At 45.1% G+C, this 14,657-nt stretch overlaps 1 protein-coding gene across 1 annotated transcript in view; it reads left to right on the plus strand.

The window, feature by feature from the left end:
• Nucleotides 1-14,657, plus strand: part of uvssa (UV-stimulated scaffold protein A) — an 86,474-nt gene that overhangs the window by 21,033 nt on the left and 50,784 nt on the right. The window contains exons 3-5 of the mRNA XM_069923053.1: nucleotides 8,795-9,125; nucleotides 10,714-10,834; nucleotides 13,000-13,404. Coding sequence (XP_069779154.1) covers nucleotides 8,795-9,125; nucleotides 10,714-10,834; nucleotides 13,000-13,404 — 857 coding nt within the window. The remainder of the gene's footprint in view (nucleotides 1-8,794; nucleotides 9,126-10,713; nucleotides 10,835-12,999; nucleotides 13,405-14,657) is intronic.

Raw genomic sequence — 14,657 nt, forward strand, 5'->3', positions numbered from 1 at the left:
GTCCTTTTGATTAAGGGTTCCTGCCGAGGCAAAATCTGAGGCATCAGTTTCCACTTAGAATGGGACAAGAGTGCAGCTTTGGAAATATCAGCTTTAATTCTCTCTCAAGCCTTCAAGGCCATTGGAGAGAGGGGAAAAGATTTAGTGTCAAACAGAGGGCGTGCCTTTGTGGCGCAGTAGGAAAAGAATCCCATACAACTTTTAAGGGCTTTTGCTGAGTTTGGGGGTGGTAATTTCTTAAGGGGGGGGGCCATTCTTTCCGGGTCAGGGCAGATTTCACCCTTGCGGACAATGTAGCCCAGAATGGGTAGCTCTGATGCATTGAACACACATTTGCCCTCGTTAAATGTAAAGTTGAGTTCTTTAGCTGTTGCTAAAAATTTCTTTAAGTCGTCTTCCATTCCTGCAGCTCCAGGATGCATTTTATTGGTGCTTCTCTTCTTCGCCTTACACACTTTAGCAAAGTGGTCGAGTTTCCCACAATAGCTGCAGATAGCAAATCAAGCCAGGCACTTCTGTCTGGAGTGCCAGCTATTATCTGGAAGTAGCATTTTTCAGGAGTTCACCTCATCAACCACGTTGTTTCGAGCCATGTAGTAATCGAAACAAGCAATCCAGTGGTTGAAAATTGAAGTGCCAGTTGATGAAGTAGACAAAGACGATGTGGTCAAACAATAATCGTGGCTTTTATTAGCAGAAACTCATGGTACAATAATGAAAGACAATAGGTGCATATACAGTTATATCCAAAGGGAGTGTCCTTAACAGTAGAGATAATGTACAGCCAATGTTAGGATAGCAAGGCTCGCCTGAGGAGGGAGACAGGCAGCTTGGCAGAGATTCACCACAGTAGACAGAACCAATAGGAAATGATGCTGGAGAAATTGTAATGTGAGACAAGGAGATAGCCGAGAAACTGAATGACCATTTTGAATCGATCTTCACTGTGGAAGACATTAGCAGTATACCTGACTTTCCAGGGTGTCATGGAAGAGTGGTGAATGCAGTTGTGATCACCAGAGAAAAGGGGCTTCGGAAGCTGAATGCTCTTAGGGTAGATAAGTCTTTTGGACCAAATGGAATATACCCTTGGGTTCTGAAAAAAGTAGTTTTTGAGATTGTGGGGGCATTAATGATCTTCCAAGAATCAGTAGATCTTTGCATAGTTCCAGAGGACCAGAAAATTGCAAAGATCACTCTGCTATTTAACGAGGGAGGGAGGCAGCAGAAAGGAAATTATAGACCTTTTACCCTAACATCGGTGGTTGGGAAGTTGTGGGAGTGGATTGTCGAAGGTAAGTTTACAGAGTACCTGGAGGTTCATGACAAGATTGACCAAAGTCTGCCTGGTTACCTTGAGGAAAAATCTTGCCTGACAAACCTGCAGTTTTCTGAGGAAAACAACAAGCAAGGCTAGAGAAAGGAGATAGAGAGGATCTTTGGATTTTCAAAAGGCCCTTAACCAGGAACTACACGCAAGGCTGCTGAACACGATGAGAGGCCATGGAATTACAGGAAAGCATGGGTATAGCATTTGGTGGTGGACAGGAAACAGAGACTAATAAAGAGGGAATAAAGTAATCCTATTCTGGTTGCATCCTGGTTACCTGTGGTGTTGCACACTGGTATGGTGCTGGGGCCACTTCTTTTTGTGTGGTATATTTATGATTTGGGTTGCGGAATAAATGGTTTTGTGGCTAAGGATATCAACATAGATGGAGGGGCAAGCGGTGAGGAGGAAACGGGAGGGTGCCGAGAGACTTGGATGAAGAGAATGGGCAAAGAAGTGACAGATGAAACACAATATTGGCAAGTGTTTGGTCATGTACTTTGGTGGAAGGAATAAAAGGGCAGACGATTATTTGGATGGGGAGAACATTCAAAATGAGGTGCAAAGGGACTTGGGAGTCTTTGTGCTGGATGAGTCAGTGGTGAAGAAGGAAAATGCAATGTCATCGTTCATTATTCTAGAGGACACATGTCAAACTCTGGCCCGCGATATAATTATATTTGGCCCACAAGATCATTTCAAAAATGTATTAGAGGTGGCCCGCTGGCCGCCGCGCCAGTATAGCGCATGCACAGTAATACAACAAATCCCAGAATGCATTGGCGTCAGCCCGCTAATCGCCCCCTCCTCCTCTGTTTACATTGCAGGGTCTCACCGTGGACTCTGGTTTTGGGGCCTAGCCAGTGTCAGGGGAAGCCAAGGCCGCTTCCCAGCGCCCGGAACCGGAGGCCTCGGGCTTGACCTCGCCAGGACCGTTGCCCACTCCCCCTCCCTGCCGCAGGCCGACCCGCGACTCACAGTGACGGGGCTGCTGATCCCCCGAGATGCCGCCCTGCAGCGAGAGCCGATGCCCCCGCACTGTCGTTGTCCAACCCGATCGCCCGCAAACCCTGTCCTCCCGCACACAGGCCTGAGTAAGTATTATGAACTTTAATCTCAGGATAAAACGATCTTCCAATAGTTTCATGTCACAGTGATAAATATATTCCTGGTTAAAAATGGTCCTGCACCTGGATACAAGCTCATTAGGCATAAAACTTGAAAAGTGTGTAAATCAAAGGATATCTGTACCAATGGAAAAAGGGCATGGCAAATAACCCTGTTAGAGTTCATGCCCACAATCAGTCACCCATTTGATTGTTTCAGGAATCATGTTATTCTCCTACATTCTCAATAGCCCTCAGATTTTACTATTCGACAGCACACTAGCAACATTTGACAAATCCTCTATAGAGAAATATTATTTATTGAATATTTTATTTCTCATTTGTTAATGCTTCTGGAAAGAGTTTATCCAAAACTATTATTAAACATTTATTTTAATAAGAAAAAGTTTAACATTACATATGTTGAAAGAAGAGAAAACATGCAGATGTTGTTGAAAATTTTCAATAAATATTTAGTTTGGCCCTCGACTTAGTCCAAGTTTTTAATTTTGGCCCTCCGTGAATTTGAGTTTGACACCCCTGTTCTAGAGGAATAAAAGAGCAGGGATGTGATGTTTAGGCTTTATAAGACACTTATGAGGCCTCACTTTGGGTACAGGGTACAGTTTCAGGCTCCCTATTTAAGAACAATATGCTGGCATTCAAGAAGGTTCAGAGAAGATTGCCAAAAATTATTCTAGGAATGAAATATTATCATGTGAGGAAATTTGAAACCTCTTGGGGTTTAGAAGAATGATGGGGGACATCAGAAACATTTTGAATGTTGAAAGCCCTGTACATATTAGATGTGGCAAAGCTTTTTCCCATTGTAGGGAAGTCTAGGACAAAAGGATACAACTTAAAGATTGAAGGCCACTCATCTGAAACAGAAGGAATTTCTTGTGAACCTCTGGATTGTACTACCACGGGGTGTTGTGAAGGCCAGATAGTTGGCTATATTCAAGGCAGAGATTGATAGGTATCTGAATAGTCAGGGTATCAAAGGTTATGGAGAGAAGGCAGGGGAGTGGAAGAATGGATCAGTTCACGATAGAATGGTTGAGCAGACTCGATGGGCTGAATGGGCTACTTCTCCTATAATCTTATAGTTTTATAGCTATAGCTCTTTATTCCAGGTAACACCTGAGTGAATCTCTTCACGACTGTGTTGGTATCACATCATTTCTGCAGTTTGGCAGCCAGGACTGTGCAAAAGACTCTGGTCAAATCCATGTTTTATACAACTTCTGTGCCAAGTGAACCATAGATGCTTTCTTTGTGCAAAACAAATAACTAGAGGGTGACCCCACCCCCAGCATTTTAGTTCTTCGTTCTTTTGGCAAGTGTGGTACAAGCTTGATCAAGGAAGGGGGAAGTTTTTAATGGTATAGCTTGACGGTTAATTTTGAGATTATTTTGATAAAAGAAAACAAGTTGCAGATGCAAAGAATCTGAGACAAAATATTGGAAGCATTTAGTCGAGCAAGCAGCATCAGGATGGAAAGAAACAGTTGATGTTTAGGGTCCTGGACACATCATCAGAAGTCAGTGAGAATGTGAATGTTGCAGGGACGGGTGAAGAAAACAGAGGGAATACCTACTGTTCTTTCTTTCTTTGGCTTGGCTTCGTGGACGAAGATTTATGGAGGGGGTAAATGTCCACATCAGCTGCAGGCTCGTTTGTGGCTGAGAAGTCCGATGCGGGACAGGCAGACACGGTTGCAGCGATTGCAAGGGAAAATTGGTTGGTAGGGGTTGGGTTTTTCCTCCTTTGCCTTTTGTCAGTGAAGTGGGCTCTGCGGTCTTCTTCAAAAGAGGTTGCTGCCCGCCGAACTGTGAGGTGCCAAGATGCACGGTTTGAGCCGATATCAGCCCACTGGCAGTGGTCAATGTGGCAGGCACCAAGAGATTTCTTTAGGCAGTCCTTGTACCCTTTCTTTGGTGCACCTCTGTCACGGTGGCCAGTGGAGAGCTCGCCATATAAAACGATTTTGGGAAGGCGATGGTCCTCCATTCTGGAGACGTGACCCACCCAGCGCAGCTGGATCTTCAGCAGCGTGGACTCGATGCTGTCGACCTCTGCCATCTCGAGTACTTCGACGTTAGGGATGAAAGCGCTCCAATGAATGTTGAAGATGGAGAGGAGACAACGCTGGTGGAAGCGTTCTAGGAGCCGTAGGTGATGCCGGTAGAGGACCCATGATTCGAAGCCAAACAGGTGTGTGGGTATGACAACGGCTCTGTATACGCTTATCTTTGTGAGGTTTTTCAGTTGGTTGTTTTTCCAGACTCTTTTATGTAGTCTTCCAAAGGCGCTATTTGCCTTGGCGAGTCTGTTGTCTATCTCGTTGTCGATCCTTGCATCTGATGAAATGGTGCAGCCGAGATAGGTAAACTGGTTGACCGTTTTGAGTTTTGTGTATACCGACTGTATATCCTAGTTTAAACATATTTGCTTCAAGGTAACAATTACAGTAAAATCCCCAGTGGGTAGCACCTACAGGAATTGCGGAGGCCAGACATGCAAATTTTCCAGTTGCCTGAGATACACTCTTACAATGCTTAATTAATGCATTGTAGCGGTGACTACTCTGCTCCTGGAATGACACACACAACCAGACAGGTTGAGCTCAGTGAGCAGACTAGTTTATTGCAAGCTGCTGGGCTGCCCTTATACTCCCAGCCCGGACCTGGCTGAGAACCGTGCTGGAGGGCGCTGACGTCACCTGGGCGTCACGTGGACCTCCAGCGTGGGTTTCTGAGCTCCGTGTTGGAAAGAAGGGGAACCCCCGACGGCGCCATTTTGGCTGGCTGCCCACCGCGTGGCTTACAAGTGGGGCAGGTTCGCCTGCCTTGTGGTGAGCCGCCACACAGCCCCGCCCCCCCCAGGACTGGTGCCAATGTCCTTTTTTGCCGGGCGGCCTCGCTTCTTTGGCTGGGTAATGACCACAGGTTTGGTGGGATCAAGGTGCGCTGGCTTCAGCCTGTCCATGGTAAACTGCTCCCACCTGCCACCCATGTCCAGTATGAACGTTGAGCCGGAATGCTGTACAACCCTGTACTGTCCCTCGTATGGTCACTGCAGAGGTGCTGCGGTCGGGCCCCGCCGAACGAAAACATATTCCGCAGAAAGCAGTTCGCTGGGAACGTGAGACGGGTGGGTGCCATGCCTGGGCGGCGGTGGGGGTTTGAAGGAGTCCAAGCGTGCCCTGAGGTGAGGGAGTAGTTCGTGTGCCGACCACTGGGGATTGTGAGGTGCGTTGACGAACTCACCAGGTAGTGCCAGCGGTGCACCGTAGACTAACTCAGCTGATGACGCCTGCAGATCTTCCTTGGGAGTGGAGTGGATGCCCAGGAGCACTCAAGGCAGTTCATCCATCCAGTTGGGACCGGTGAGGCAGACCATGAGTGCCGACTTAAGGTGGTGGTGCAGACATTCCATTGGCCTGTGGGTGGTAGGCCGTGGTGTGGTGTAGCTGTATCCCCAACCTGTTGGCGAGTTGTGCCCAGAGCGCATATGTGAACTGGGTGCCCCGATTGCTGGTGAGGTGAGCCGGGACACCGAACCGGGCGACCCAGTGCTTGGGAGTAGGAGTCAGTGGAGGCGTCTGGCATCAGGATCATCTCGGGCCAGCGAGTGGTGCGGTCCACCACCGTAAACAGGTAACGGTTGCCCTGGGAAATGGAAAGGCCCAACGGTGTCCACGTGAGTGTGGCTGAACCATTCCTGGACATGCTCGAACTCCTGTACGGTCGCCCTGGTTATGCTCTTGGGGGGCCCTGCAGGGCTAGGGGTGGGCTTGCCGTGGTCGTGCCTGTGCCTCGTGACCTGTTGGACCACTGAGCCTTCTGAGAATCGTGTGAGCCATAGCTCTTAGGCCTTCTGGGCGACCTCCCTCGGGTCAGTGAAGCTCTCCTGGACCATCAGCGGGCGGATGTACCTGGGCATATGTTCGAGGAAGATGCGCTCGAAAAGTGGGCAGTTGGTGTGCTCACACATGAGCGCGAGCATCTCATCCATCAGTTCCATCGGGGACCTGTCTCCCAGGGCGTCGAGGTGCAGCACCTGAGTGGCACGCTGGTGTCTGGATAGTCCGAGGGATCTGATAAGCACTCGCTTGATTGGCTCGTACTTGTCCTCGGCGGGTGGGTGCTGAACAAAGTGCAGCACGCGTCTGGTGGTGGCCTGGTCCAGGGCAGTGACCAGATGGTAGAATTTGGTCATGTCGGATGAAATCTTGCGGAGGTAAAACTGGGCCTCTGCATGGCCGAACTAGGTCTTTGGCTCCTGAACCCAGAATTCAGGCAGCTTTACGGCTATAGCGCTGATCCCAGGCTCGCTCATGATGGGTTCAAAGATGTTTGAACCAGTCGGGGTCACCAATTGTAGTGGCAGCTACTCTGCTCCTGCAATAACACACACAACCAGACGGGTTGAGCTCAGTGAGCAGACTAGTTTATTGCAGGCTGCTGGGCTGCATTTATACCCCCAGGCCCGGACCTGGCGGAAAACCGCGCTGGAGGGTGCTGACGTCACCTGGTCCCCCAGCGTGGGTTTCTGAGCACCGTGCTGGAAGGAAGGGGAACACCCGACGGTGCAATTTTTGCCGGCTACCCTGCCACGTGGCTTACAAGCAGGGCCAGTTCGCCTGCCTTGTGGTGAGCTGCCACAACATCTGTATTAATAACAAACAGTTTAAAAGACAAATGACAGTGCAAAATGTAAAGTACAGGTACACAATCTTTTATCCGGACATCTAAAATCCGGAAAGCTCCAAAATCCGGCAAGTGGGGAGAGAGATGGGAGCACGACTTGGGCGGGTAAGGGGAAGAGACTGGCAGCGCGAGTCGGACGGGCAAGGGAGGGGGACCGGCAGCGCGAGTTGGGTGGGCAAGGGGGAGAGATCGGCAGCGCGAGTCGGGTGGGAAGGGAGAGAGACCGGCAGGGCAAGTCGGATGGGCGAGGTTTGGGGGGGGGTGAGACTGGCAGCGCAAGTTGGATGGGCGGGGGTGGGGGGAGACTGGCAGCGTGACTGGAAGGGGGTGGGGGTGGATATGGCAGCACAATTTGGGTGGGCTTAAATTTGGCTTTCCGAAATTCGTAACACATTGTCCCCCAAGGGTTCCGGATAAAGGATGTAATTGGAAAAAAACATCCGTATTGTAGTCTTTAATTATGTAATATTTACTTTAAAAAGGTAATTCCTGTAACGTACAAAATTTAAATTTGAACTTTGGTTACTGATTCTGAAACAACGTTGCGCTAACCCTACGCTAACTGTTCTGCCATCATAATTAGCCACCCCAGTTACAAGCTTACAAATAAAGTCTAACTAATATCCTGATAAAGACTTACAAGGCAGGGATAGGGAGAGTCACCCCAACCGTGCTGGGATGTCAGCTAGCACTTTCTCCTGGCCACTGCCATTTTATTCAAATACAACTCTATTGAAAGTTTATTCAAACATCTACTATGGGTATGGAACGACCTGGACACTCCAGTGACTGAATATTTGTTTCCACGTTCACCAAGGGTTTGTGTGTTGCTTCGGAGAACATTTACTTTTACAACTTTAAACTTTTAATTAAATTTTTATTTATTCTTACTTATTTTATTTCATTTATTTCCTCCTTTATTTTGGCGGTTGCTTGGGTTACCAGTTGTTTTCATTCTGGGCACCGGGGATTTTACTGTACCGTTTGAAAAAAATATAAAAATGTCAGAGTTTAAGATAGAAAAGGAAACAGATTGAAATAGAGAGATTCCACTATATCTGTGTGTAAGGTTGGGGGGGTGGGGGTGGGAGGAGGAGGGGAGGAGGAGGGAGAGAGAGAGAGAGAGATGATGCTATCAAACCAAAAGAATGAAGTGCTGTTCCTTAAGCTTATGTTGGCTATCATATTGGAACAAATTAGAAGGCTGAGAGCAGAGGTCACAATGGCAGTGCCATTGAATTAAAGTCTTCAGTGACTGGAGGTGTTCGGCAAAATTATCACATGATATCTGTTTAGTGTCTCAAGAAAAGGATACCACATTGAGAGCACTGAATGCAATACACAAAATTAGACACAAAGTGTTTGCTTCTCTTTCCTTTTCACTGTCCTCGGGGCCCAAAACAATCGTTACCAGGTGAAACATTCAATTCATTTGCACTTCCGATTTATTACATCGCATTTGTTGTTTGTAACTCATACTGGAAAATGTAAACAGTTTGGGTGACTGCTTTGCAGAATGATTCCCATTCAATGGAACACTGATTTTCTAATGAGCTGTTACTTTAATTCCACAATACACTCCTAATCTGACTTCTTTGGCTTCAATCCCAAGAGGTAAAATTAAAATGTATTTATTTTGCAGGTCATCTGAGGAGTATGTGAAACATGCATATCACTTAATTATGAGACAACTAAATCAAGAGCATGCAGAGATCCGTTTATCTGCTTTCCAAATAGCAAATGAACTCTTCATGCGTTCAAATCAGTTTCGAACACTGCTTGTTTCAAACTTCCAGGAATTCTTGGAATTAACAATGGAAACAGATTATGAACAACCTTTGCCTCCACCAAAGGCAACAGCTCAGAAATTGAAGGAAATGGCAGTTAAAGCTGTCCAAGAGTGGCAAGACAGATATGGAAATGCTTACAAAAAACTCTCGCTGGGTTATCATTTCTTGAAACAGATTAAAAAGGTGAGTATGTATTTGCCTTTGGCCCTTCTAGTCTGTGCCAAACTATTTTTCTGCCAAGTCCCACTGACTTGCACCCAGTTCATTGCTCTCCAAACCCTTCCCATCCATGTACCTGTCCAAATTCTTCTTAAATGTTAAAATTAAGTTTGCATCCACCACTTCAACTGGCAGCTTGTTTCACACTCCTACCACTCTCCGTGTGAAAAGGTTTCCCTTGATGTACCTCCTAAACTTTTCCCCTTTCACCCTTAACCCATGTCCTCTGGTTTGTATCTCACCTACCCTCAGTAGAAAAAGCTGAATCTACATTTACTCTGTCAAGACCCCTCATAATTTTAAATACCTCTATCAAATCTCCCCTCATTCTTCTATGTTCAAGGGAATAAAGTCCTAACCTGTTTCTGGTGTTATTACCAAACCTCTGCAAACTCTTGAGGAAGTAGCGGTGCTGACGTGCTTTCTTCACGATGCCATTAGTGTGTTCATTCCAGAAAAGATCCTCCGAGATAGTGACTCCCAAGAACTTAAATTTGCTCACCCTCTCCTCCATTAATTATTGGATTGTATACCTCTGGCTTTCCCTTCTTGAAGTCAACAATCAGCTCCTTCATGTTGGTGTCAGTGAATGCAAGGCTGTTGTTGGTGCACCATTTAGCCAAGTTTTCAATCTCCCTCCTATATGTTGACTCATCACTTATCTTTATACAACCCACTGCCATGGTATCATTCGCAAATTTGTAGATGGTCTTACTGTTGTACTGAGTCACACAGTTGTAGGTGTAAAGTGAGTAGAGCAGGGGGCTAGAAATGTAGTTTTAACATTTCTTTTGTGCTACTGATGGAAAAAATCAGTAGATTTTGGTTTGGCCTCCCGAAAGTTAAGTACTCGGGGACTGAATTTCTTTATAAAATTATTTTCTAAAATTAAATTACATGTTCTTTTGATGCTCTAAGAGGGGAAATTCTTTAATGTTTTGGTTTGCTTCACTGCACCATTTTATTGTTCATTGTGTAAGTTGACTTTATATGCAAGTGCAAAGTATATAGTTAATGGCAGGATTCTTAATTTTTGATGTACAGAGGAATTTTGGGTTCATAGCTTCATTGAAGTAGCCACGCAAGTGGGATGTGAAGAAGGTGTATGGCATGCCTTCATCTGTTAGGGCATTGAGTATATGAAATCATACTGCAGATCATGAAAACTTTGGTTAGGCTTCACTTGGAATATTGGGTGGAATTCTGATCGCCCTACTGGAAAAAGCACAGATTTACCAGGTTGCCTGGATTAGAGGGTAGAAGTTGTTTTGGAGCAGTGCTGAGAGGACACCTGATAGAGTTTCTGAAAAAAATAATGAGAGATATAGATAAGGTAGCAAAAGTTTTTTTCTGCCAGGGTAAAAATGTCAAATACTCGAGGAGATGATTTTAGCTGGGGGCAGTGGAAGAAACTTTTTTTAAGAGTGGGATATTACTAGGTGGAAGCCCTAGTTGCAGTTGGGAGTTGGACCAGAACAATTCATGAAAATTGTTCACCACGACCTTTTCAAGGGCACTAATGGATTGAAAATTGCAAACATTTCACATTTAGGTGGATTTCCAAGATGTTCGGGTTCGAACTCAAGCTGAGAGAAAACGTGAGGAAGAGAGATTGAAAAGACTGGAGAATATTAATAAAGTGAGAGTGTTGAAAGTGGAAGAAGAAATGAAAGGTCTGCTACTAATTCCATTATAGTTTGGTTCTTTTGCATAAAATATAAAACTTGTTCATGATAAACAAATTTATGCACAGAATTTGTCGAAACAAACCGTTTAGGTGATGTGCTTAGTCCTCTGCATTGAATGAACTTAAAGATATTTGGAGTACAGTACACTTGATTAGCCGTAACATGTTTAACACAAAAAATTCTCTGGTGTTTTGATTTGCAGTATTGTTTAAATTGCAGAAAATTACTACTAGATCTTTACCTTGGTAACGGAATAATATACAGCTACACAATCCTTTATCCGGAACCCTTAGAGGACAGTGTGTTCTGAATTTCGGATTTTTCCAGATTTCAGAACAAAAGCCAACTGCCCCAGATTTAAGCCCACCCAAATTGTGCTGCCATATCCACTCCCTTCCAGTTGCATTGGCATCTCTCTCCCCCTCGCCCACCCGAGTTGTGCTGCCGCCTCTCTCCCCTCCCCAACGGAGTCGCGCTTCCGCCTCTCTCCCCTCCCCAACGGAGTCGCGCTGCCGCCTCCCTCCCCTCCCTATCCGAGTCGTGCTGCCGCCTCTCTCCCCTCCCCACCTGAGTCGTGCTGCCGCCTCTCTCCCCTCCCCACCTGAGTCGTGCTGCCGCCTCTCTCCCATCCCCACCCAAGTCGCGCTGCCATCCCTCTCTTCTCCCCACCCGAGTTGCGCTGCCGTCCGTGTCCCTTCCCCACCCGAGTTGTGCAGCCATCTCTCTCCCCCCACCCACCCGAGTTGCACTGTTGTCTCTCGCCCCCCCCGCCCACTCGAGTCGCGGTGCCGTCTCTCGTCCCCCCCGAATCGCGCTGCCGTCTCTCTCCCCCCTCACCCAGCCGAGTCGCGCTGCCATCTCTCTCCCCCCCTCATCCACCTGAGTCGCGCTGCCGTCTCTCTCCCCCCTCACCCACCCGAATTGTGCTGCCGTCTCTGCCCCCCCCCTCCGTCCAACCGAGTCACACTGCTGTCTCTTTCTCTCTCTCTCCCCCCTCCCTCCACTGTACCAGCACCAGTAAAAAATGCCAGTTTTTGGAGCTTTCCGGATTTTAGATGTCTGGATAAAGGATTGTGTACCTGTACTGTATTTTGTATCAGGTTGGCATGGTTAAGGTTTGAACTGAAACGCAAGTAAGAAGAATTAGTTAAAATTTAGAATCTGCAGAGGAGATTGATAGGGTAATGAATGGATTGGAAAATATTAGTTATGGGGAGAGATTGGCTTTTTTTCCCCTCAAAGTAATGGCGGTTGAGAAGTGTTGATGGAGGTAAATAAAATTATGAGAAACTTAAATAGGGTTGACAATCAAAAATAATTCTTCCATGGTAAAGATATCATAAATAAGAGTTTAAGGTGAGAGAAAGGAAATTTAAAGGAGATCAGAGGGGATTTTTTTTCACACATTTGTTGGTATCTGCAACACACTGAAAAGGAAGTGCTTGAATCAGATAAAACCATTGCATTTATTAGGCATTTAAGCTGACACTTGAATAGAAAAAGCATAAAAGGATATGAATCTAATTCATACAAACGGAATGAGTGTAGATGGGCAAAAAGGTTTGACTCCATGACATTTGTATGTTCTTGCTGACAAAGTTTAATGTTGGATTTGCCATCTATTGGCATCTTTGGTCTTAAACTGGGGCAATGGCATTAGATTTTTTCTACCCACTATTCACCTTGCAAATGACACTCTGTATTAGATGCCTTGATCCCATTGCTGTCATTGAGGCTTGATAACAGAAATGGGCTGTTTATTTATCTATAAAATGTGAATAAACCCAATTCCTATCCTGTCAGAAGTTATTGGAAAGGACTCTGAGGGTCAGAAAATAATGCACATTGCTCTAATTCTACTGGTATATGCTTCAACCTGTTCTTGGAGAAATAGAAGTAACTTGCTCTTGATGAAGGTATGAGGCATTGATCTAATCTTTGCAGGGGCCTGCAAAGAAAATTAACATATGGGTTGAGTTAAATTATCCTTGGATAGCGTTGACACAATCTCATTGGGTTGAATAATCTTTTAACAGCTATTTGTAAGTTTTTTGTGATGCAGTTTGATTACTTTTTTTCATCTTGGATGTGTTTCTTTGGTATGCTACTGGCTGTTATTTTTAACCCCATTTATTCTGCATTTGAAACAGAGATGTCAGAAGAAATTCAGAACACTTTAACAGAACTGGAGACGTGCTTCAAATTACTACTGCCCCATCTTTCTGAGTTCTCCTGCAGTGATATGAGCTCTCAGTACAAACAAGAATCACCTGATAAAATAGATGATGACAGCTCTACAACCAGAAGGCAGAGAGAGGACCACCGAAAGACTTTTGATTATTATGAAGATGAGCAGCCCTGCAGTAGTAAGGAGCTGGACCCACTGCCTTTGTTGGACGGATCTCCTGAAGAGCAAGAATCAGATGAAGACCAAGATGATCTTAGTCAAAGTGAAGAAAGTGAAAGTGAACAACTTGAAAACAACGAAGAAACATTTATCAGAAATCATGGGCTTCTTTCACATAAATATTCTCTCAATTTAGAAATTCATACAGGCAAGTAAATATCACTGTTTATTGCATTATCATTCAAGCTAATGTTGCAGTTAATTCCTGATAATATAGTATCTGTTTGTTCAGAAATCCTGATGCTCATTAGTTCTGAATGTTAGGCAACAAGTGGGATTATGGACAAGGCCAGGATCCAGAGAGTGGATTGGGATCTGAAACATCAGGAGTCAGAAGTACGTAAGGGTGTGCAGCCATTGCTGGGGTGTTGAATGCTTGTATATTTTCTTCTCCCTTTTAACTCTCCTGTTTGTCTGTAAAATTCATTACACTACAGTGCACTTTTTTGAAAGAGGTGAAATAAATTTGTGTTTGGGGGTTAATGGAAGAGGCAATGCATAGTCCTAAAAATCTGCAAGTCCAGCGATACTGAAGTCCCAGGATACTGGATTGAGTTTTGTTCTATTTTAATAGTTTAGTAATATTTAAATCATTTTATTAACAAAACATTTTGCTATCTGAGAGAAAATCTGCAGCAGTTTTCTGTCAGTTATCACATGGATCAGAGACTAATTTCCCCATTTAAGAAATTGATAGGTTCTTCATTAGCCAAGACACCAAAGATTATGGAGAGAAGGCCGTGCATAGAGCTGATGGGGTAAAATGGTTCAGCTCATGATTGAACAGCAAGGCAGATTCAATGGGCTGAATATTTCTGCTCCTATGTCTTGTGGGTTCACACTTGTATCTCTTGGGGTGGGTAAAATATTACAATCTGGCTACAAATACATACCACGTGCCTTGTTTTACCATTTACTGCATTAAAGCAATAAATACGAGAGATGGGACTGCAGTCTAGTTAGGGCATATTTTGTGGCATTTGGAAAGGTAATTGAGTGCAAGAATGGTTGAGATTGATTTGTCCATCTTTCTCCATGGGCACTGCTACTGAATTTTTGTAGTGATAAGTGTAATGTTAGCAGTTTACTTTTTATTATGTTAAGACATGTAGCGAAGCATTTAGCGGGATGTCACCAGCAAGGAGGGTTCGAATCCAGCACTGTCTGCAAGGAATTTATACATTCTCCCCATGGCCTGCGTAGCTTTCCTCTTTATGCTCTGGTTTCTTCTCACATTTTAAGAACATTCGGGGTTTGTAGTTTAATTGGTGTATTTGGAGGCATAAGTTCGTGGGCCAGAAGGGCCTGTAACTGTGCTGTATCTCCAAAAATTAAAAATGAAAGGAATGCCGATCATAAATTATTTCAAATGTCAAGCCTATGATTTGTTTCCTCGTGTTG

This window comes from Narcine bancroftii, chromosome 3 (assembly GCF_036971445.1).
Source record: "Narcine bancroftii isolate sNarBan1 chromosome 3, sNarBan1.hap1, whole genome shotgun sequence".
NCBI classification, from domain to species: Eukaryota; Metazoa; Chordata; class Chondrichthyes; order Torpediniformes; family Narcinidae; genus Narcine; species Narcine bancroftii.